Genomic DNA, 24210 nt, shown 5'->3' on the forward strand with positions numbered 1-24210 from the left:
TTCACTCCACATTCTAAAACTCGTAAGTTTTTCAAAAGATTCTTCTTGGAAGGAATCTCATTTTTTCATCTCTTCTATACAGTTCTTCAGTGTTTCCAGACATTTTGTTTATTTTATCTTGTTCAGTTAATGAATTTTCATTTTGATCTTTCAGTAACTCTGCCATTGCCAGTCTCGACTCGTTAAGACAAACTGCCGAAAAGACAAGAAGGATTGGCTGAAACAGAAGCACAAAAAGAGCAGAAGCAGAAAAAGCAGGTGACCGAAATGATCCCAGAACCCTCAACCGTATTATCAATGAACTGACTGAAACCAGGAATAGCTCTAATGTCCCAATTAGGGACAAGAATGGAAAGCTCCTAACTACCCAAGAGGAGCAGAACAAAAGGTAGATTGAACACTTTCAAGAAACCCTCAACCAACCCGGCCTAACCACCACATATGACTTCAATTCAGAAGATTCCCAAGAGGAGCTCCAAGTGAACACTGGTGAGATTCCCATCGAAGAAGACTGCAACCAAGACACTCAAGAACAACAAGGCAGCTGGGTTGGATGAAATACCTGCAGAGATCCTGAAACATGGTGGTCAGGCAATGGCAGAAGCACTGATGTCACTATTCAACAACTGCTGGCAAAGGTGTGCAGTCCCAGAAGATTGGCGAAGTGGTGCCATATTCAAGTTCTCCAAGAAGGGTAATATCTCTTAATGCACCAGTTAGCAGAGCATCACACGCCTCTCAATCCCTGGGAAAGCATTTTGCATGATCCTACTCCTGTAATTGCAGTGTGCCCTTGACCAACACCTGAGAGAGGAACAAGCTGAATTTCGCAGTGGAAGGTCCTGCAGTGAACAAATCTTCACCCTTCGAAACATTATAGAGCAATGCATAGAATATCGACACTCACTGCCATCAACTTCAAGAAAACTTTTGACAGCATTCACCGAAAGTCCCTCTGGCAGATCCTGCGTTTCTACGGAGTACCTGCAGCCTTCATCACCATCTTCCAAGACTTGCACCTATGATCCAGCTGTTGCATCAAGACAGATAATGACTTGCACAGACTTCCTTGAAATCATCACTGGGGTCAGACAAAGCTATATTCTGTCTCCACTTCTCTGCCTTGTTGCTCTTGACTACATCTAGCGGAGAACTGGAACACGCTCTGGCAATGGCATACACTGGCCTGATCAAAACCACCTTGGCAACTTGGATTTTACTGACGGCAGCAGGAAACAACTGACCTGGATAGAGAAGTGGGCAAAATTGGCCTCAGGATAAGCGCTGATAAATCAAAGAACATATATGTTAGCTCTACAGCCCGAACACAGGGAATCATCATTGGATCACAGCAGCTAGAGAAAGTGGAGAGGTTCACCTACTTGGGCAGTGTGATCTCCCAGAATGGAGATGCAGAGGCAGATGTCAGGTGCCACATTGGGAAGCTTGCAGCCATTTTCAGAGAATGACAAGATCTGGTGCTCACCAACCATTGCCCTAAAGACCAAGCTCTGCCTACTCACTTCCATTATGATCCCAACAGCCATTAATGCTTGAGAAAGTTGGGAAGTCATCAACAAGTATCAACAACAGGTTCAATGTCTTCCACCAGAAATGCCTTTGCCGAATCCTGAAGATCCAATATTATGACCACATCACTAACAAAGAGGTGGTCCAAAGGAGCAGCATGTTCAAACTCCAAACCATCATTCATGCAGAATACTTCGACTGGCTGGCCACGTCCTTCGCATGGAAAATGGTCGGATCCCAAAGACAGCAATATGGTGGATACCTCCTGATGCCAAATGACAGGCAAGGATGCCCCCAGAACACCTAGAGGAGAACATTCAAGCAAGACCTGAAGGCACTGAATATTGCATGGGAAGAGGCTGAAACATTCGTCCAAGACCGGAAATGCTGGAGAACACCTGTTGCCCGATATACTACTTAGCATGATGGATTTGATGATGATGATCTTTCAGTATGCCTAAACATACTTTAACTTTTCCTTTGATTTCTTGGATCTTGTGAAACAGATCTCCTGTTCTTCCTTTTTTGTTGTTCTCTTCTATTTCTTTACATTGGTTATAATGGTTCTCTGTTTCTTCATGTTAGTGATGGAACACTGCATTTAAACTTGATTCTGTTTCTGTCACCTTTTACTTTGCCTTCTTGCCTATCCCGCCTAGCTTTCTAAGAGTTTCCCCAGATCTCCATTGAGGCTTTTCATTTCTTTTGGCTATAGGAATAGTCTTTGTACATTCTTTCCTGATAATATCTCTTGTTTCAACTCATAGTTCTTTGTTTACTTTCCCTTGAACTTAGCAATGCAAATCTGCTCTTTACATGGTCTTTAAACTCTTCAGGAATGTTGCTTTGATTGTAGTTTGGCACTATGAATGTTCTGGTGTTTTTCCTCATTTTTAGTTTAACTTCCAATATTAACAATTTATAGTCTGTGCCACAGTTGCCTGGTCTTGTTTTAGCAGAGAGAATAGAGCTCTCAGTTTTCTGCTTAGTATTGTGTAATTATTTGATTTCTATACTGGCCATCTAGTGAAGTTAATGTATACAATGAAATGTGTCTGCAATGAACAAATTGTTGTTTTCACAGAATTCTATGAGTCACTCTTGTGCTTCATTTCATGTTCCTAGCCCAAATCTGCCAACAATGTTTGATTTTGCTTTGTTTTCTACTTTTGCATTCCAGTCACCTTGTTTTGGTGTGCAATCATTTTCTTCCTAGACTCTTGCAAAAAAGCTTTCAATTTCTTCCTCATCAGCATCTGTAGCTGAAGCATAAACTTGAATGATGGTGATATTGATAGGTTTTCCCTGAAGTCCGATTGATATTATTTAGTCAGACTTTACATTACAGCTTCTGATTGCCTGTGCTACATCTTGCCTCACTATTAAAGCTGTTTTTATTATTCCCTGAGTAAAACACTTGTGATTTTCTGTCTGAAAAATGTCCTAATCCAATCCATTTTCATTCACTCACTCCCAGGATTGAAATGTGGAAATGTTCCATTTCTCATTTTACAATTTCAAACTTGCCTTGATTCATGCTTCTCATATTCCATGTTCCTAATATATGCATCAAACACCTTTTGCACCTGTTCACCTCAACAATTGAAAGTCCTTTTAGCTTTGGTTCAGTTATGTCATTAACAATAATGCTACTTGTACTTGTCCTTTTCTCTTTCCCAAGAGTTGAATGAGTGCCTTCTGACCTGGGAGTACCTTCTTCCAGCTAGCTAGCTAGCTAGCTAGCTATCTATCTATCTATCTATCTATCTATCTATCTATCTATCTATCTATCTATCTATCTATCTATCTATCTATCTATCTATCTATCTATCTATCTATATCTATATATATATCTATATATATATATATATTTCTATTTCTATTTCTATTTATATTATTTCTATTAAATATATATATATATATATTTCTATTTTGGATTGTCTCATCTTAGGGATTTCAAGGTAAGGTTTGGTCAGAAGTGGTTTACCATTCTATTCAATACTGACTAGGGTTAGCTGAAGGAGCACTGTCATTGCTACCGAAGATCCTCTGCCAGTGTCACCTTCCACTACTGCTGCTACTTAGTAGCTAGCCTTTAAGGGTCCCTCTTCCCTTATCACCACTGGAACCGTTCTGTTCTGCTGATGTGGCCATTGATCCCTGAAGTGAATGGACGCATCTTAGTCTGGTGTCTCAACTGACCGTTCTGCCTTGAGTGTCTCTGCTAGGAGTTTAGCCTCTGGACAGAGTGGTTGACTATCCAGACCCCTTACTGTATTGCTCCCAGCTTTGTTGACACACACATCCCCCCTCACCAAAAGGGTGGGGGGAGTTTGACTCTACAACTATGCAATAAATCAGCCAAAATTAAAAGTGCTGACTCAACATGTCCCTAAGTGTTTTTACATTATGGAAACAGGTTCAGTGGTCTCTTATGCTGTAAAATTGGACTTTTAAAGTGGGATGATTCTACCCTTGGTTTGTGATCTGCCATCAGTTCTATGATCCAGCAGAGGGCAGTATTATTGCAGTGAATTTTGTAGATGAGAATGCATGAACTGAACAAATAATCCTATGAATATTCTACTCCCATGTATGATGGAAATTGTTGGAAAAGAAATCAGACCATTTGCCCAACTTGGCCAATTTGCTCCTTTCAAACCTATCACATGAACAGTATTAATAATAACAATATTAATTAGAGATTTTGGAGTTCCTAAATTATCTATGGCCTTTCTGCACTCCAAACGTACCCCATTTCAAGGAGTCTGTCCACACTCGGTTCCTCAGAACATTGCTTTCTGATTACCATCTCTTTTTATTATTTATTTTCTACACATGCACTGTAGCAATGATTTAATAATCCAAAAAATGGAGAAAAAAATAACACAAGAAATGATAAAAAGGGCACCACAGTGAGGTGAAGAATGGAAAAAATGACAGATCAAATGCTGAGGGGAAGTTTGGGTGAATGCACAGGGGGTACGGATAACAGCCAGGTTTTTTGGCAGGAAAAAGTATGATCACAATGTGGGCAAAGTGGGCTTGGAAACGTTTCAGAGAATAACATTGTGGTAAATATGTTTTCAGAAACAATGAAGCGAAAACTTGGAAACATTTCCAGAACCAAACCGGGGGGCGGGGGGAGGGGAGCTCCATCCTGTCTTTCCAATAATGCATATCTTCAGCTGCCTTTAAGTCGTATCTGATCATTTGCCCTATCCATAACTTTTTCTTGACTCCTAAGGGGTTTTTTTAGTTCCATGGTTCCACCATTCAGAGCTTGCTCAGACTTTTGTGTTTCGTCTCGCAGCCTTTGCCCCTTTTCTTTTGCCATGTGCTTGAACAGTGGACCACTGCTCACGGCACACATCTTTGCCTGGTCTCAAGCACAGCGACACTTTCTCAGAGACCTTTTAGTTCCCTGTCTTTGCTTTCCTAAACCAGAATGGTACAGTGAAAAAGAATAGAGTTTAATACCCCATTTTCCTCTACCATAAGGAGTTTAAAAGCAGTTTACAATCTCCAGCCCTTCCCCCCTCATAATGGGCATCTTGTGAAGTAGGTAGGGCTGAGAAAATTCTGAGAGAACTGTGACTAGCCCAAGGTCACTCAGCAGACTTTGTGTGGAGGAGGGGGAATAATATCTGGTTCTCCAGATTAAAGTCCACTGCTCATACTGGAGAAGCGGGGAATCAAATCTAGTCATCCATATTAGAGTCCACCACTCTTAACTACGTTGGTTAGAGTCAGGCTGGAATATGGTTAGAATATGGTTAGAGTCAGGCTGCAATACCCTGCCCAGTGGTGGGATTCAAATAATTTAATAATCTGCCCAGTGGTGGGATTCAAATAATTGAATAATTTAACAACTGGTTGTTTACAAGCACCATTTTAACAACTGGTTCTACTGAAGTGGTGCAAACCCGCTGAATCTGCCCCTGCCCCCCCCCCCGGCCACTGCAGAGGAATGTCCTGGCCCAGCCAGGGACATCACCTCGAGCGCTGCTGCATGGTCTCAGGCTGAGCCGCATGCCTGGGAGGCCTCTCCCCTGGCAGGGGATCATGCAGGTCAGGGCTGGCAGGATCCCCAGTGGGGGAGGGGCTATCCCAGCTGCGTGGCTGGGCCTGTCTCTTTTAATCTGACCCTGAGATCATTTCACTGGAGCTACCTGTTATATCGAGTCATATGACTATCACTGAACTGTGGCCTCTAATCACTATAAAGTGGTTTGATCACACACACTTTGGAGAGGGGTTGATTTTTACTTACATTTTCTTCACAATACTTTATCCTATGACACTTCCACTTCCATTTATATTAATTGGGCTAGTGTGGGGGATGTTTCTTGGGCATGGTGTCTGTAAGATGTATATTTCCCATGATTTTAAAATAGAGTATCAATTTGAAATTGAGCGACATGTCATATTATAACTGGACATTCATGGAATTTCCTTTACAAAGAATATATGGTATGTACAAAGAAAGAGAAAAGAAGAATCAGGAGACTGCTTGAGTGTAAAATTCACTGAATTTCCCAACAAATGCTGCCAATTTGATTTACATCTTTTGAATGTACATTCATAGAAAGGTATCAGAATGCTGCTGCATTTCAATAAAGGCAGAAATGACTCCATCCATCATCTTGGAGATTTTTTTTTTTTTTTGCAATAAACCCCAGGCATCAAGAGAGGTAGCACATTAGTATTCAAGTGAACCGGATATTGTTTTCTTGATTTGTTCTGAGGCTAGGCTAAGAATGGATGCATTGTTTATTGCAGCATTTCCATCTTCCTCGCACCTGAAAGTTTAAAAAAACAATTTGCAACATAAAACTATTTAATCTCACTGATCACTGAATGAGAACCCCTGAACCAATCTTGACTAAACTTGACAGTTCTTGTAAGGAGAGTCACTGACAGATATGCTGAAAATATGGTGACTGTACCTTAAAAACACCCTCCCCAGAACCCCAGAAAGATTTCCCATGGGTTTTAATGGAACAGAAGGGAGGATTTAAACTTTGAAGTACTGTGGAATTTGACACAAATGTGCTGAATTTTCTTTCTTTTTTTAAAAAAAGGGGTTTCTTCTTTTTTCATTGCTGTAGTCAACAATCCTGTAGAAAAGCCAAATTTGTTGGCTTTTTAGGAATTAAGATTACTGGCTACAGTTTTAAAAGCCATTAGCCAGATCCAGTTGGCCACCCTCCTGTTCTTGGCCTAGGCTGGGCTCCAGCTCCTGAGCAGACCCTCTGCACAGAAGGGTCTTGACTGGCACTCCATGCTTCTCCCGGCACTCAGATGGGACAGCGGCAGAGGCGTAACTAGCCTGGGGTAAAATCTAGGGAAAATGGAATGGGGGGCCCCTCAGATTTTGCCCCGGGCTTCATTTTCCCTAGATATGCCTCTGGTCGTCAAGTCACAATGACTATCATTACCCCTGCAAGGGGCTTTCAGGGAAAGTGAGAAGCAAAGGTGGTTTACCATTGCCTTCATTTGCAGAATCTTCTTTTGTAGTTCCCTAGCTCAGGTTCTAGATGGGGATCTTTCAAGATGGGGATATACCACTCCACCTTCCCTTTCAGGAGGGTTTACTTCTGAATATGTACAGTTAGGCTGTTTCCGCACAGCCAAACAATAGCACCCTAGGGACGGTAAAAACACCATCCCTGGGGTGCTGAGCTAGGTTTTTCAAAAGCGGCATCATCCTGCTGGTGTGGTGCAAGCTGCACCAGCATGAGGGCGCCACTTTTGGCCCCTCCAGTGTTTGCAAGGCACCCAGGGGTTGGAGGACAGCGTGGACGTCTCTTTGCAGCCATCCAGAGCTGCACAGGAAGGAAAGGTAAGTGCCTCACAAACACCCTGGGCTGCTCCTGTGGGTAGCGGCAACATCGGGACTGCCTGCACGGGATCGTGTGAGTGGTCCTGAAGCTCCATTGGTTTTGTTTAAGCCAGTGGGAAGCCGCTGCTATGGCTGTGCAGAAACGGCCTTAGAATCACATTTCAGTTTCTCAGTTAATGTTTTTAACTTGGCCCATAACTTTAGTGGACTAAGTTCATTCCAAACAAAAGTGGAAGCTAGTAAGAAGAATGATTAGATTTAAATTATTGCATATTTTTTCATTTCTTATTAGAAATACATGATTTTTAAGAAAAGCTGTTTGCAAAACCAAAGAAGATTAGCACATTCTTCAAAAAACAGAGGAAATACACTCTGTAGAGATGGGAGGACTTTTTCCACTAAACTGAAAAGTGCATAACCCACCAACCGTCATGGTGAACATCTATAGTGGACATCACCTGTGTAAATGGGGATGGGGCGGTCTACAAATTCAAGAAATAAATAAATAAATAAATAAATAAATAAATAAATAAATAAATAAATGAGATTATTTAACAACAGTACCAACAAGCTGTCAAATCTGAGGAAAGATCAGGATGATTGCATCAAGAGGCTCAGCTTTTTGGGGCACTCTGGTCAGCAGGAGCAGCAAAGGGCAGTCCAACAAGTTATCAGGCAGGCACTTTTACTGGGGTCATTCCTCCACTATTCTTCCACAACATACACTATGTTTTTAGGTCAATCTGCATGAACTGGTCCAGGAGGTGGAGAAACATTCTGTCAACCATATTGTGGATTTCCTTAGCAGCCTAGCTGAGCTTCTGGATATGGCCCTGTAGGCCCCAGTGGGTAGTTAGGGTAAGGACTGAGGAGTCCATCTGGTTGTTGGGTCCACCTGACTGTTGGGAATGGGGCAGTAGGTCCCAGGCAGGGATAAGCTGGAAGATTTTTGTAGTTCATGTGTTTTCTGTCCTCACAAAGTCTCCTCAGCAGTTGGCAAAAAATCTATCAGTGCATTTTTCTGCTGACAGGTAATCTCCCAAACTACTGGACTGATTGCTTTGAAATTTTCACACAACGTCGCATTCGTGTGTGGCCAGGTTTCTATACTGTTTCCACACTTCCTGTTGTGTCCATGTCACAATTGTGCGAGTTATTGTGTACATGCCACACCTGTGACAGTTGGAACCACAGTTCTGTTCCGCAACAGCGCCATCTGCTGGCCGTCAAAGCAACACCCTCTGATACAAGGGAACCAACCATGCCTCCCTTGAAAACTACTGCCTTATGGATGGGGTGGGCCATCTGCACATGGCCCACCTACCCTAGCGGAGGAAGGGGAAGGTGAGAGAGGGTCCAGGGGTTTGCTGGACCAAATGCTCTGAAATTTGAACACAACGTAGCTCATGCCTCCCAGTGTGTTTTATGCTAGATAATTTGCCTGCAAGGGAAGGGAGTGAAAGGGACAGAACCAGCCACCTGCACATGGCCCACCCACCCTAGCAGAGGAAGGGAAATGTTAGGGAGGGACCGGCCAGGTTGCCATGCAAGGGAATGGGAGAGAGGGAGGGGAGTGAGGGGCCCCTTGCCCCTCCCCTCCCTTGCAATCATTGTGCAATGACACATGTTCGAACCGTTCGCTTCCCCTTTTCTTTCTTTTCCACTTCACCAGACTCAGCCACAGCAATGCGTGGCCGGGCCCGCTAGTTATTTATATTACAAAGGCAGTTTACTCCCTTTAAAAACTGATCAATGATATTTCTTGGCATAAACCTTTTTATAGCTTTAGCTAATTATTGCTTGTTCAATGATAATAGAAAACTGAAAAACTGAATTGTGAACTCCCTCAGATTTATCATATTACTTGGGTTGAAAATATTAATCTGTTTTACCCAAGGATCATTACTGAATTGTTTATCCTCCATCGTTTATTCTGTCAATTGTATTCTCATTTGGAACGTCTCATTTTGCAGATTTTATCATTTAGTGGTTAAATAAATAATGCTATCAGGCTAAACATTTGGGCAAGTTTTTAAGCTTACCTCATATCTAAATTGATCATTTCTGAAAGTTATACATTGGAAAACTACTGCCTTTGCTTACTTTTTGACTGTTTCAATTATAATAGTGAAAAAAAATATGTGGCAGAAATATGAAGCTAACATTAACCATCCCTTTAAATAAAAAGCCAAAGTAAGCTGAACTGTTTTTGGAATTTTGTGAGAGTCTATGAAGTGACTCTGAGCTTGCCATAATTTCCCATGAATTCAGTGTAAATATTAATGTTATAAATACAGGGACAGAAATATGTCTCCTATCAGCAAACTCAAATGGAAACTTAAGCTTGTGCTTTATTTTTTAATGGGTTATATTTTAAAGTGAAATTTCACGTTGCATGTTCCATTGGAATTGGGAATTTAGAAACACACAATCGAAGCATTTGGATACTAGCATGATAGAAAAGGAAGAGCAGTTTCACTGAAGGAGAAACTTTCGAGTGCCCTAGGGACAGGAGGAGGAGTATTCCATCTATATCTATAAACACGAAATACCACTGACTGACTCATTGACTCATCAAAAGAACTCAAAAACTACCGAACCTACAAAGTTGAAATTTGGCACACCAGTTCATTATGTGATTTAGGTGCTCACTAAGAAAAGATTTTTCAAAATATTCAGTTTTACTCGAGTTATTACACATTTACTGTTTTAACTGCTCATCTCTGGCCATCTGCACGAACATTCTAAGGGCAAACCAGCCCCTCAGTCCACAGACATGCTGCACGAACATTCTAAGGGTGACAGTTAAACACCACCAGCTTCAACAAACAGGCTGCAAAAAGCATGCTGAATGTCACCCCGAAGTTAACAAACAGGATGTGAAAAAGTACTCCTCCACCCACCCTCACATTAACAACACCACTACAGCCAAATACAATCAAAACAGATTACCAACCACACTATCACCTTGGACTACTAAACATTTGTCGGTTTTTGCATATGGACATCAGATTGATTACTGTGCAGACAAGTTTACTGCTGTCAGCCTCCGATCACCCTGTGCTTGGTGTTGTGCTCTGAAGTGGCAGGATGAGTCCCCAGGAATGTGCTGCAGTGGTGGTACAGTCCAGCTCCCTGCCCTTCAACCCTTCCCTGAACCTCTTCACAGCCTTCTCGGGCCATCAATAGCATCCAAATGGCAGAACACTTCCTTTCTCTGGCATCCTGAAAAAAATACAATGGCTGCTTCCATTATTGACGCCTTTTTGAGCTACCAATTTGGTGGTGAAAAGGAAGAGAGCAATAAAACATTGCATTAGAAAAAGACAACTACAGGAAGCTGCTGCAAAATATGCGAAAACAAACCCATCAGTTCACAGACAGGCTGTGAGGAAATATGTTGCATGTCACCCCAAGGTTCACAAACAGACTGTAAAGAAGTATGTTGAATGTCACCCCGAAATTCATAGAGAGCCTGTGATAAAGTATGCGTAGCAAAGCATGGGTGCCCTGCTAGTTCGTGATAATGAAATGGAGGCAGATACGAAGTCTTTGTTTTCAGAGTTACAAAAGGATGGTATGAAGGCTTCCAAATTAATGTTAAATACATACGGTCAAATGACAGAATAATGTTTTATTAATAAATTTTGTCCTGAACAAATAAGAATAGAGTATAACAGTACAATCCTGAGGGGGAGGAGTAGGTGAGCAGCAGTCAGGCATGGCACAGCCCCACCTCCTCCAAAGAGATTTGTTATGCCAGGACCAGCAAGAAAACAAAGAATGTTCCCTGAGGGCAGTGAAAAGCTCCAATGCAGCCCAATGGGCTTTGCCATCCTTTTTAATAGCATAAGTCTACACCAGCAAAAGGGGCATTTCCAAGCTGAAAATGCTTAGAAATGCTAAAGTTGGTTCCACCCTGGAAATGCCCCCATCGGTGCAAGCATGGGCTCTTGTACCAGAGCAGTGCTGGTTCCATGACAGCATTCACATTTGGCCATTGTGTTGCTGCTTAGCTCTCTAGCACTGGTGTAATTGCCCTGTCACTGGCATAGATGCCAATTATGTCGCACTGAGTGGCATCTATGCCAGTGCTATGCTGCATCTAGAACCTTTTTGACCCCCCCCCCTCAGGTTTGCACTGTAAATTCTGCTAAGTTTATTAACAAACAAAATTAATTCTTAAACGTTAATGGGTTATTATTGTAACAATTTTGCTTGAATTGCAGTTCGAATGGTTGTTTTTGTTCTAAAGCTGATTGTTTTGGATTGTCTAACACTTTTTTAGCTACAACAAGCTGAATTAATAAGTTGCTGTCTTACTGCTGTCAAAATTATCTTAAGAAATGTACATAAATAACTTGGGGGGGTGAAAGAGAGAAGAATTTCACAATGTTTATCTGTCATAATCCTTGATTTTTTTAAAGCAAATGTCATGTGTTTTGCAATCTTGTCATCTTTGTTAAGACATTCCTTATCTTTTCATTTCATTCTGCAATGAAAGTAAGGAATGAAGGAGGAAATTAAAATACTGTAGTCACAGTTTGAAATGTTTTTTTTTTAAAAATGCAATGAATTATTCAAAGGACATCATATGGTTCTGCCTACTTTGCTACCATTACAGCATAAACACCCATTTCAGAACAAAACAAAAATATATTAACTGGAAAAGACAATTTTGCTATGTAAGTAAAGGTTCTGAAACACTGAAGCACAGAGAACTCAAGATCTGTGTTGGTTATGTTACCTTTAAGATCCTACATGTTTTAGAGGCAGGAACGACTATCTCTTCTCATACTGTTCAGATCACCTGATATCTAAAGCTCACTTCTCTGTGGGTCTGCCTTCAGATGTGAGGCAAGTGGAAGATGGCATTTTCTGCAGTGGCACCTTGCCTTTGGAACACCCTCCTCCTTGCGGTTTGCCTGATGCCTACTCTACTTTCTATTGAGTGCCAGGCCAAAAAACATTGTTTTTATCCAGGATTCTAATTAGCTAGTTTATCTTATCAATTTTTAAATGGCCTGCTTCTGATTTGTGGATCGTTTTTATTGTGATTATACCTAATGGTTTACTTTTCATGACTTGCTTTTTATGATTTGTTTCTAATGACTTGTTTTCTTATGCTGTGACTTTAAATAAATAAGTGTCCTAAATAAATATATTCCTACACAAGGAAAAAGTTCCTTTCTGTGGTGGGAGATGGGTTGGGGTATATCAAGTGATCCAGACACAAAAGCAAAGAGAAAATGCTAAGTTGCTGGGAAGAGCAGTGGGAGCAGCAGTGGCGTAGTGGCTAAGAGCAGTGGCTAAGAGCAAGTGCACTCTGATCTGGAGGAACCGGGTTTGATTCCCAGCTCTGTCACTTGAGTTGTGGAGGCTTATCTGGGGAATTCAGATTAGCCTGTACACTTCCACACACGCCAGCTGGGTGACCTTGGGCTAGTCACAGCTTTTCGGAGCTCTCTCAGCCCCACCCACCTCACAGGGTGTTTGTTGTGAGGGGGGAAGGGCAAGGAGATTGTAAGACCCTTTGAGTCTCCTGCAGGAGAGAAAGGGGGGATATAAATCCAAACTCTTCTTCTTCTTCTTTTTTTGTGACTTCCAAAAGAAAAAGGAAGCAAATGGCTGCAGCCAAAAGAAGAAGAAGAAGAAGAAGAAGAAGAAGAAGAAGAAGAAGAAGAAGAAGAGAGAGAGCGCGCAACTGTTGCAAGCTCTCAGGAACAGCAATTATTGCTCCTATGCCTTCCTATGGTTACATGATGCTATTAGAATAATGTTTTTACAGGTAATAATATTTGAAACTTTGCAGATGCAAGAGATAAAATTGCCTCACTGTTGAGCCAAGGGAAATGGAATACCTCATGATCATGATCCAGTCAGTGGGTGGAATGTAGGAAGAACCAACAAAGGTGCTGGAAACATTACACGTGTGAACAAATGAGCTTCAAATTTGGTTACTAGAATAAATATCAAGGTAAAAGTGGATCCATAAGAAAAGGGGGGGAAAGGAGGGAACGCATGGGCTCAAGAGAATGTGTGAAAACCAGGTGATAAATTGAAGCACTATGGGGTCACAACCAATGCAATAATGCCATGTGGAAACCTGTGAGCTGAAACTGAATCCATACAAGACAGAAGTGATGATGCTAGAAGAAAAAAGCCCAGATGTCCTTGAGTGCCAGCGTGGTATAGTGGTTAAGAGCAACGAATAAATCCAAACTCCTCCTCCTTCTCTTCTTCTCCTCGTTTTCGTCTATTTAACTATGGATTGATCACATTTTATTGAATTGATTCAAGCAAAGAACTTAGGTTTCTTCCAAGATTCAGGTACTTGCGAGGAGTGCTGTAACCATTTAGGTATAATTAGTAAACTTTCTACCAACTTGGACCCTTCTATCCTAGCCACACTCATGCTGAAATCACTGAGACACAGCAATTGAAATAGCAATTGGTAAAATGGCAATGTCTGGAGAAAGTGTAACTGGTACCTCTAATCTTATGACATCTGTGCTGGTTGCCAATCTGTTTTCAGGCTCAAATGAAGATACTAGTATTTACTTCTAAAGCTGTTCACAGTTTGGAACTTTCACTTGAAGGACCACCACTCCTTGTACAAACACACTTACCACTTTTAACCTGCTCAGCATCTTCATTTGGAGTTGCCTTTTCTGTGGTGGAATCCACCCTGTGAAAAAGCCTCTCTAAGGAAGGGGTTGAAGAATATGTTCTCTGGAGAAGTTTCACAAACTATACAAATGTATCTAATGTGAAAAGCTTTTGGCTAATTTATTTTTGATGTTATGCCACTTTTTTAAAATTTAATGAGCTTTCTGCTGAGCTGCGTGGCTTGACTGTGTTGTTAACTGCAGTCTTTGAGACTGCATTTTTACGGATTTTGTGTGTGCTGCTTAGAGTGGTGGTTTTAAAAACAGAGTAAAATCCAATTGTATTATAGTGATAATGCAGTGGCATGTAGTCCTGATGGCAGTGCACCCTTGCACTGTTAGAGCATTATTGCATCGGTTCTGACCACATGTTGCTTCAGTTCACCCCCTGCTCTAGGATCTCCCATAAAACCATAGAATTTTGAAGGAATTCTACAGGAATTCACCAATGTGGTAACAGCACTTCCATTTGTGCTGGAAGTGACACTGCACTATCAGCATGGTGTCATTATGCCATCCCTGTCCCCTATCTCTTCCACTAGTTGCCAGTCAATGGCTAGCAATTCTAAGCCTAGTTGAGGGCCCAAAGCAGGGTTATGACTGGTTTGGCCAAGCCAACCAAACTGAAAAAAAATTGAATTCTAAAGCAATAACAGTTCATTTCAAAAATGAAATCAATAGCAAAAGTTGTATTATATTATTTGGTGTAAAACATAGCTTGTGAGAAGTAAAGTAAGTCTAGGAGCTTGATCCTGATTGAGTTAGGATTGCCAACTCTGCCTTGGAAAATTCCTGCAAACTTTGGGGCAGTGTTGAAGAAGGCGGAGTTTGGAGAGGGGAGAGTGTAGATTTGATGTTATTCTAGAACTGCAGTTGAGGAAGGCGGAGTTTGGAGAGGAGATCTGATGTTATTCTAGAACTGCGGTTGCTCCTAGATTCTATGATATACCTTATAGCTCAACTTCCAAAATGGTCATTTCCTATAGGAGATCAGTTGGAATTCCAGGAGAACTACAGGTCCCATCTTGAGGTTGGTACCCTATTTACCTCTCTCTGCTTAAGAAATTCTCCACAACTTCATTGCTATATTTCACAAAAGGATTGCCAATTCAGTGACCAAAACTCTCCATATGTTTAAGGCAGAATTAATTTCTTCTCTTTGTTGAAGTATATGAAACATATGATATAAAGATTACTAATTCTTTATATTTTGTTTGTACCAACAGGATCTGATGTAGCTTACATACATAGAAGGAGATGAATGACAGCTTTGCAGACCTATAGCTGTGGAATAGTGGTAAAACATCTTCTTGGCATGTGGAAGGTTCCAGGTTCAATCCCCAGAAACTTCAGTTAAAAGAATATGGCGTTACGTGGTATGAAAGACTTTTGTTAGAGACCCTGGAGAGCTGCTCCCAGTCAAAATAGAAAACACTTATCTTGGATGACCAGTCTGACTCAGTGTTCATTTTATCATGCACATCAGTGTGAACCTAACCTGTAAAAAGCAGTGCAAATTTAGACAAATCTAGCTACTTGGAATAAAACAACTGCATGATACTGGTTTTTAAACAACTGAACAAAAAATGTGTCTTGGCAAGGAACATGACATCTCAATCCTAAAATCTATTTTTCTTCCATTTAGATATTATTCTGAATTATTGTATTTTAAATTTATTGTTAAATTTTAAATATATTTTTCCTAATGAGTCTTCTATTGAATGAGTTTGCCTGAAGGTCACTGACTGTAATGAATATTCCAGTTGGCTAATGCAAGAGAGTTAACTGGCATCAAAAAGGAAGATTACTGATCGCAATCAATAATATCTAAAAAGAGCAACAGTGGGAAACTTATTATAGCTTTGATTTTTGCAAAGGCATTGGGAATGCCCTGTGATTTTAGGGGGAAGGGTACTCCTTTTGAATGTTAATGTGTTCTGAACACGGTTTCAGACAGGCTGCTCAATTGCTGTGACTCAGTGAAGCAGAATCTACTGAAGAGTTGCTGAGGCAGAACTGAAATCGTGGCTTGCCTCAAAGAAATGACAGAGTTGTCAGCTAATTATTTTCACTTTCAAGGTTTCTTTTCTTTTCTTTTTAAAAAGCTTGTATAAGATTCTAAACCTTTAACAACTGATGCCAGATCTTGGGATGCTTACCTAGTTGCTTGATGCTTTAGAAAACAAATAAGGTCTTGAAGACGAAAAACCAACTAATCTGTATCTGTGGGTTAAGTTTTCTCTCAACTGGATGAAGTCATTTCTACAACAAAAACTGAGCTCTACAAATGCATAATACTGCTTATCCATGTAAAACAAATGCTTATTGTTTGTGGTAAGTACTGAAAAGAGGAGTGCCTTCTATTCTGTTAACTATAAACAAGTGCATGTTAAATATAAGAGTACCATAATGAGCCCTTCGGGGGTAGAGTGGTTAAGAAATCGAATAAATAACAATAGCAATAACAATAATGTTGATGATGAAATTAGTACCCCATGTTAATTTTTGAGGTGCTGTTTGTGTATACATTCAGAAATGTTATTTGTTTTTCAATCCACTAACATCTGACTTGCTTAAGAGGCTTCAGTATTCAGAATGTTTTCTTGCAGAATCTCTGGCAAACACATTTATTTGGGAATAAACCCCACTGGACTCAGTGTAACTTACTTTTGAGTAAACATTGATAGGATCAGGCTGCACATGACCTCAGAAATAAAGATACATTCTACATTCATAGAATTAAGCAAAATGCTAGACCAGTTTTCCTCCAGAACATCAATTCCTGAATGCTAGTGGATTAATGAAAAATACTTTTGAATGCCAAAATGGAAGCTTTATTCATTGTACTGTTAATTTAAATGTGCTTAAGGTTCGATTCAGAGAACCCTGATTTTGTTAGATTGTTGTCACTATCTTGATGTATGTTCAAAGATTTGTACTCTTCAAACTGCAAGAAAAGCATGTTTTCTGAGTAGTGATAGTTTAGAGATCTGAACTTTGTAAGCACAAAATAACAAAATGAGATATAGATATAACAAACCAGATGGCTTCTATTGACGGAACTAATATCAAGGACAAGCAGTGTGATGAATCATTTCACACCATACAGAGGGCAATTGATACAATCAGCAGTTTTAAGAGCCTCATACAGAAGCTAGGATTACTGTTGCTTTTACTATGAGATTCAACATATGGAACTATTTTATTGGTATATTTGGTATTTGAGACAGATGGATCTTATTATCTACTGAAAAGCTGAGACCTTTGCTAGAGCGTATGCTATAGGAAAACAGGATATCTCAACAGATATTGGGTAACTTGATTTCCCCTCTCTGAACAGGTGCCCCATGATGTTACAGTGGAGCTGAACCAGTAACACAGTGGTGATGTGGTAAACTGGTAAAAGTAACAGATCCAACTGTCAAGTTTAAAAAGTAAATGGAAAGGATCTGCTTGATAGAACTAAGAGCATATTTCCTTGCCTGCATGTTTAAATTAATATTCGTACAAACTAGAACAGTATATTTCTATTCTGAAGTAAGTCTGACTATGTTTATTGGAACCTACTCCCAGTGTATATATGACGGTTATCCTAATCTATTGTCTCAGGCTTGATGGAATTATAAACATTTACCTTCAGCAAAAAGAAAGGGTAGCATAGCGGTGTGGGTAGCGTGATGGCCAAGTTTGCGGATGATACCAAATTATGTAGGGTGGTAAGAACCACAAAGGATTGCGAAGAGCTCCAAGTGGACCTTGATAAATTCGGTGAGTGGGCTAAGAAATGGCAAATGCAGTTCAATATAGCAAAATGTAAAGTGATGCACATAGGGGCAAAAAATCCAAACGTCACATACACGCTACAGGGGTCAGTGCTATCAGTCACAGACCAGGAAAGGGATTTGGGCGTCTTAGTTGATTGTTCCATGGGAATGTCAACTCAATGCATGGTAGCTGTGAAAAAGGCAAACTCTATGCTGGGGATAATTAGGAAAGGAATGGATAATAAAACTGCAAAGATTGTCATGCCCTTATATAAAGCAGTGGTGCGACTGCACTTGGAGTACTGTGTTCAGTTCTGGTCGCCACATCTCAAAAAGGATATCAAAGAGATAGAAAAAGTGCAGAGAAGGGCAACAAGGATGATTGAGGAACTGGAGCACCTTCCTTATGAGGAGAGGCTGCAGCGTTTGGGACTCTTTAGTTTGGAGAGCAGACGTCTGAGGGGGGATATGACTGAAGACTATAAAATTATGCATGGGGTAGAAAATGTTGACAGAGAGAAATTTTTCTCTCTTTCTCACAATACTGGAACCAGGGGGCATACATAGAAAATGCTGGGGAGGAAGAATTGGGACTAGTAAAAGGAAACATTTCTTCACACGACGCATGATTGATGTTTGGAATATGCTGCCACAGGAGGTGGTGCTTGCCACTAACCTGGCTAGCTTTAAAAGGGGCTTGGACAGATTTATGGAGGAGAAGTTGATCTATGGCTACCAATCTTGATCCTCCTTGATCTGAGATTGCAAATGCCTTAGCAGACCAGGTGCTCGGGAGCAGCAGCAGAAGCAGCAACAGGCCATTGCTTTCACATCCTGCATGTGAGCTCCCAAAGGCACCTGGTGGGCCACTGCGAGTAGCAGAGAGCTGGACTAGATGGACTCTGGTCTGATCCAGCAGGCTCTTTCTTACGTTCTGAAAGGGAATAAAATTATCTGGGAAGTTACAGATGAAAAGGCAATTCTGTTCAGAGTTGGACAAAATAACACAGCTCACCAGAAAGATACAAACATTGCTTAAGTATCACATTTGTATCCTAACTTGCAATGGGCTTCAGCTAAAAGCAATAAATATTTTCTGGAACAACATTCTTCATAAGAGGACTGTGAATCCGGAGTTTCATAGCTGTTGAAGGGGGATTTGCATTGCAGCTCTCCTGTATCCCAGCTTTATTTATTTATTTATTTATTTATTTATTTATTTATTTATTTATTTATTTATTTATTTATTTATAAACCGCCCAATCCCCAAGGGGCTCTACATTATACTACATCATAATCTCATAGCATAGAAATTAATTTGTTAAAGTTGATTTTGTTGGATTTATATCCATTCCCGGAGGGCTTTGGGCAGATTACAACATAGATCAAATATTCCATAACAATAAGCATTAAAATATAAATCCTAACAATAATTTAACATTTAAGATTTCAAATTCAAAAATGTAAAAATTCCCATTAAGATCATTTATCATTTATCCTTCCCACCGTCATTTATCCTTCCCATCATCACCGGCAATCATTTATCTTTCCCACCGTCCACCCTTCCTTCCTCCTCTTCCCCCCAGGTACCAAAATATGTTACAATCATCTGACTGGCTAGTTGGGAAAGGCCTGGTGGAACAGTCATGTCTTGCAGGCCCTGTGGAATTTGTTAAAGTCATGTCTTGCAGGCCCTGTGGAATTGACATACTTCCCACAAGTCCCTGACATCACTGGACAATTTGTTCCACCAATCTGGAGCTAGGATTGTAAAAGCCCTGGTTCTCGTTGAAGCCAGCTGGATATCCATCGGGCTGGGGATCACCAGGAGGTTTCCCTCTGACAAACGGATTGTAAGGCAATATGGGGAGATGCAGTCCTGAAGATATGCAGGTCCACTACCACTTAAGACCTTAAAGGTCAGTACCAATACTTTGAAAATGACCCAGAACTTGACAGGCACCCAATGTAGTTGTCTAAAAACAGGTGTTATATGATCACAACTGGTAGCCCCAGTAAGCAGCCTTGCAGCTGCATTCTGAATGAGTTTTAATTTCCAGATCAGAGACAAAGGTAGGCCACATAGAGTGAGTTACGGGTAGTCCATTCTTGAATTCACCATTGCATGGACTACTGTGGCAAGGTCAGATCTAGAGAGAAATGGGGCCAGCTGCCATGCTTGTCTTGAGATGAAAAAAAGCAGTCTGGGCAGTCCTCATGATCTGGTCCTCCAATGATAAACTGGAGTCCAGAATCACGCCTAGACTCTTGACTGATGCAGCTAGATGAATAGCTGCACTGTCCAGGTCAGGCGGCAGCCAGAAGTCCCCTCGCCCCCGCCAGGCCAGAGAACCTCTGTTTTCACTGGATTTAACTTCAGTCTGCTCACCTTCAACCAACCTGCCACAGCTTCAAAGCAATGCTGGAGAGCCTCAGGGCCAGAGTCCAGCCAGCCCTCCATCATAAGAATGAGCTGGGTGTCATTGGCACACTGATGACAATCCAAGCCCAAAGCCAAATTATGTTCTCTGGTTACAATTTGGCCCAGCTCTTTATAAAGAAAACTAAAAAGACTTTTCTATAGTGGGGTGATATTATTTTCCTTACTGGAGGACTGCATGAGTACTGATGGAATTCACATTCAGGCCCTGGGAAATGGCACAAACGAAAAGGCTGAACCCCATTTTCCCTCCTGTACTGTGGTCCTGGGACAGTTTGACTCAGAACAAATATGTATAATTGAACTCTCCCATTACTGCTACTTCTTTCCTTTCTGAAAGTTTGGTCATCGGTTCCAGGAAGGCATCATAAACTCATCAGTCCGGCTTGAGGATCTCTAATAGACCCTCACAATGAGATTACCATTGTTTCTCTCCCCCTTAATTTTTACCCAGATGCTCCCAACCAGGCTTCCAGGATTTAAGTCATAGACCTGATCACAGGCATAATCATCCCAGATATATAATGCTACTCAACTTCCTTTCCTAGTTGATCTTTTTCTTTGAAATAGGTTATACCCCTCAATTGTTACATTCCAATCATGAGACTCATCCCACCAGGTTTCAGCTATGCCTATTATTGTGTATTTGCTTTTCCGCGATAAGAGTTCAAGTTTGTCTTATTTCCTATGCTCTGTGTATTTGTGTAGAGATGTCTAAGGACATGGTTCATCCCCCTGGCAGCTTATTTAAAAAATCCCCCCCCACCCACTGTTGGATTCTTCAACTATTTGCTCAGTTTTCTCTATAACCTTCAGACTACTATTTATAGCACTTGAGGAACTCCTGCTCAGTTGTATACTGTCTCCCTTCCCCACATAAGTCAGTTTAAAGCCTTCCTGATCAGGTTTATGAGCCTTCTAGCAACAATGTTCCCAGCTACAACCAGTGTCATACCATCAATGGAGACATGGTGTATCTCATGTCCCAAGGCGCACACCATTTTGACACATGGGGAGCGCCAGGTGCCAGCTGGGTCCCCATGGCTCCCCCCCATGCCAGGGCGCTGCTTGCTGGCTGGCTGAGCTGGACACTGAGGCTGCAGGTGAGTTCCCGCCCCTTCCAAGGAGGCTGGGAAGGGCAGGAGTTGGCCCATCGGCTTGGCACCTGCCGCTGAAACCCCTCCCCGACCTCCCCGCCGGCTGGTTCCTGCCTTCCCTAGGGAGGCCAGGGAGGGCAGGGCCCTGCAGCGGGCAGCCCAGGCTGGCCACTTGGGGGCAGGAGTCGGCTTACTGTCGCAGTGCCTGCCTGAGCCACCTGTCCAGGTCGCCCGCTGCTGGGCCCTGTCCTCCCCGGGGTATTGAGGTGAGGTAGTCCAAACACTACTAGATTCAAGATGTATATAAACTACCCAAATTTACAATTACAGCTGGATAGTTTTCGTCAGGTGGGCTAGGCATAGGGAGTCTGTAGGGAGACCGGGCCCCCAGCTTCTTCAGAGACCTGCCTGCCTTGCAGACCCACAGCAGGCTCCTGGTCTGCAAAGGTGGTACGGGGGCAAGGGTGGGGGGGTACTGGCACAGAGAGTGTGGGCAGCCAGTCATGTCCCCGGACGCCATCTAGGCCCAGAATGCCACTGCCTACAGCAGTGAGGTACAATCCATCCCTTGCCAATAGTCCATCTTCATGAAATTTTGAACCATGGTCCAAGAAGCCAAAACATTCCTGGTGATACCACCTGTGAAGCCAGTTGTTCACCACCTGCCCTCTAGTATTCTGTCTATAACTGTCCATAAGCCATCTATAACTGTGGTTTCTCATCACTTCCATTTCAGACCATAAAGAATCTCCTAGTGTCTTCTAAAATGTCCTGTATGCACTGACGATGAAAAGAAGAAAATTGTGGGATTACTCCTTTCATCTTTCTTGGAGAATGGATGGAGAGTCCTTTACTTCTACCATCTATTCTGGGAATATTCCCTCAGAAACTGGCATGACACTGGAACAGAAGACTACCTTTGTCTTTGTTATTTTATTGTTCATTTTCCTAGGAATTCTCATTATCAGATGTTTCCGAATTCTCTTAGACCCATACAGAAGTATGCCAACCTCTACCTGGGCTGATGGACTTGATGGACTAGAGAAGGGCCAATTTGATTATGCTCTTGCTTAGAATCAGTTATTCAATTTATTTGAACCCTCAGACATTCAAAAATTTATGTTTAACAGGCAAAGAACTATTTAATTTTTTAAAAGTTGCAAAGCTTGCTAAGCATTTAAAGAGAAACCAGTTGTCTCAATAAAGAAAATAATACATTTTCATGTGCCAAATTCAGCTTCAAAAGCATAGCAGAAACCTATGCAATACGCATATGTCTGACAATTCAAATAATATTTCATTTTGCCACTGTTAGGGGCATCAGTTTCTCAAAGCTGGTGTATATTTCCTGGGGCACAACTAAATCTTTAACAAGCATGCCTAAGTTTAAATGCAGTTCTCCAAAAAATATTTTTTCTTTGAAAATTGTTTGTGAAAATTAGATATTACACAAGCACTGATTAAAAAGTCTCTTTATTCCATTTGCTTCCTGTTACCAGAGATTCTTCTCAGCAATTTTAATTCAAAATGTATAGCTAAAAGCAATTTATGCTGAAAAGCTGCTTATAGCACATATTTGTATATCTATAGCTGCTATCACAGATATAAATCACAATTCTTCCCTGACTGCAGGTTAATGTATAAGCTGGTTTATATCAACCATTGCTAGATTTACCTTTTTAAAAAGTGGGACTACCATACTAAGTTTAACAAAGTTCTGAGCTGCCCTCAAAAATACATGTATGTTCATATCTACATTTAAACTGTTCCTATTTTCTGGGACCTGTTCTTGGTTAAACAGTGCCTTTTAGAAAAATACAAGGGATAGTTTTTAAAAACAATTGAATAATTGAAATACAATTATTTAGAATATCCAGATGTTTAGAACTTCACCCACTCTTTTCTTATATTCCCCCTTAAGGGAAACTTAATATAATAACAATGCCAGTTATGTTCTATGGAATTTGCAAGCAAGACAACATATTTGGAAATCTTTTCCAAATATTATTTATTGTCGTATGGTTATTATCATATGCTTATTATTATACATGTGTAAATACCCTAAAGTAATTAAGAAGAAACATACAACATAGCCAATAGTAGGTTATAGAAACTAGAAAATCTCATCTGTTAAATTTTGTGAGAGATTCTAGTTAAATCATATTCAAATTTCTAAATAGGTAAGGAAGATATTTATTATTTTATTTATTTCATTTCTACTCCACTCTTCAATGAGGCTCAGAGTGGCTTACAACATTCATTCCCCCTCCATTTTATTCTTACAATATCCCTGTGACACAGGTTGGGTTGAATGCGTGTTACTGGCCCAAAATCACCCAGCAAGCTTGCACAGCACAGTAGGAATTCAAACCTGTGTCTCCCAGAGCTTTGTCCATCACTCTAATGCACCACATCAGCTAACATAATAATATGAAAACAGATGTTTCCATATATATTCAAGGTGGGATTAGTTTATCTGATTTCTTTAACAAGAAATTCTTTAGGAGTAATCATAAGAATATAGATCCTGAAAATCCTTTCTAAAAGTTTAACGTCTGTGCTCTATAAATAATATGATAGAAAATAATTATTTGGTCCAATAAAAATAAACATTTTCTGTTTCTTTGTATTTAATTCTGTGAAGCCAACATGGCTTCAAATGCCTTTGTTTTTCTTATTAGGTAAAGATCAACCTACTTTTAAGAACCACTTAGTCAAATCGGCCAAGGTATCTGCTTTACAGTTCATCCTGTGCTAAGGACAAACAACCCACATTCAATGAGTTTTTCATTAGATAACTTTTATATATTCAGCGCAGGTACATCAAACGTTTTATGCTGCTTTCCTTCACCATGCAAATGGATCC

At 40.9% G+C, this 24210-nt stretch overlaps 1 protein-coding gene across 4 annotated transcripts; it reads left to right on the forward strand.

Annotated features, from left to right (window-relative positions):
• The first annotated feature begins 16043 nt into the window (after window positions 1-16043).
• Window positions 16044-23973, forward strand: CTXN3 (cortexin 3). 4 transcript variants are annotated; one of them, XM_048503823.1, is made up of 3 exons: window positions 16044-16377; window positions 17384-17580; window positions 22081-23973. In XM_048503823.1, exon 3 carries the CDS (start codon window positions 22131-22133, stop codon window positions 22416-22418), a length of 288 nt encoding a protein of 95 aa, XP_048359780.1. In that variant the 5' UTR covers window positions 16044-16377; window positions 17384-17580; window positions 22081-22130; the 3' UTR covers window positions 22419-23973. The 4 variants fall into 4 exon arrangements, with proteins under 4 accessions (XP_048359780.1, XP_048359781.1, XP_048359782.1 ...); XM_048503824.1 differs by having other exon boundaries at window positions 17384-17477; XM_048503825.1 differs by lacking the exon at window positions 17384-17580.
• Window positions 23974-24210: the final 237 nt, after the last annotated feature.

This window comes from Sphaerodactylus townsendi, linkage group LG07 (assembly GCF_021028975.2).
Source record: "Sphaerodactylus townsendi isolate TG3544 linkage group LG07, MPM_Stown_v2.3, whole genome shotgun sequence".
Lineage (NCBI taxonomy): Eukaryota > Metazoa > Chordata > Lepidosauria > Squamata > Sphaerodactylidae > Sphaerodactylus > Sphaerodactylus townsendi.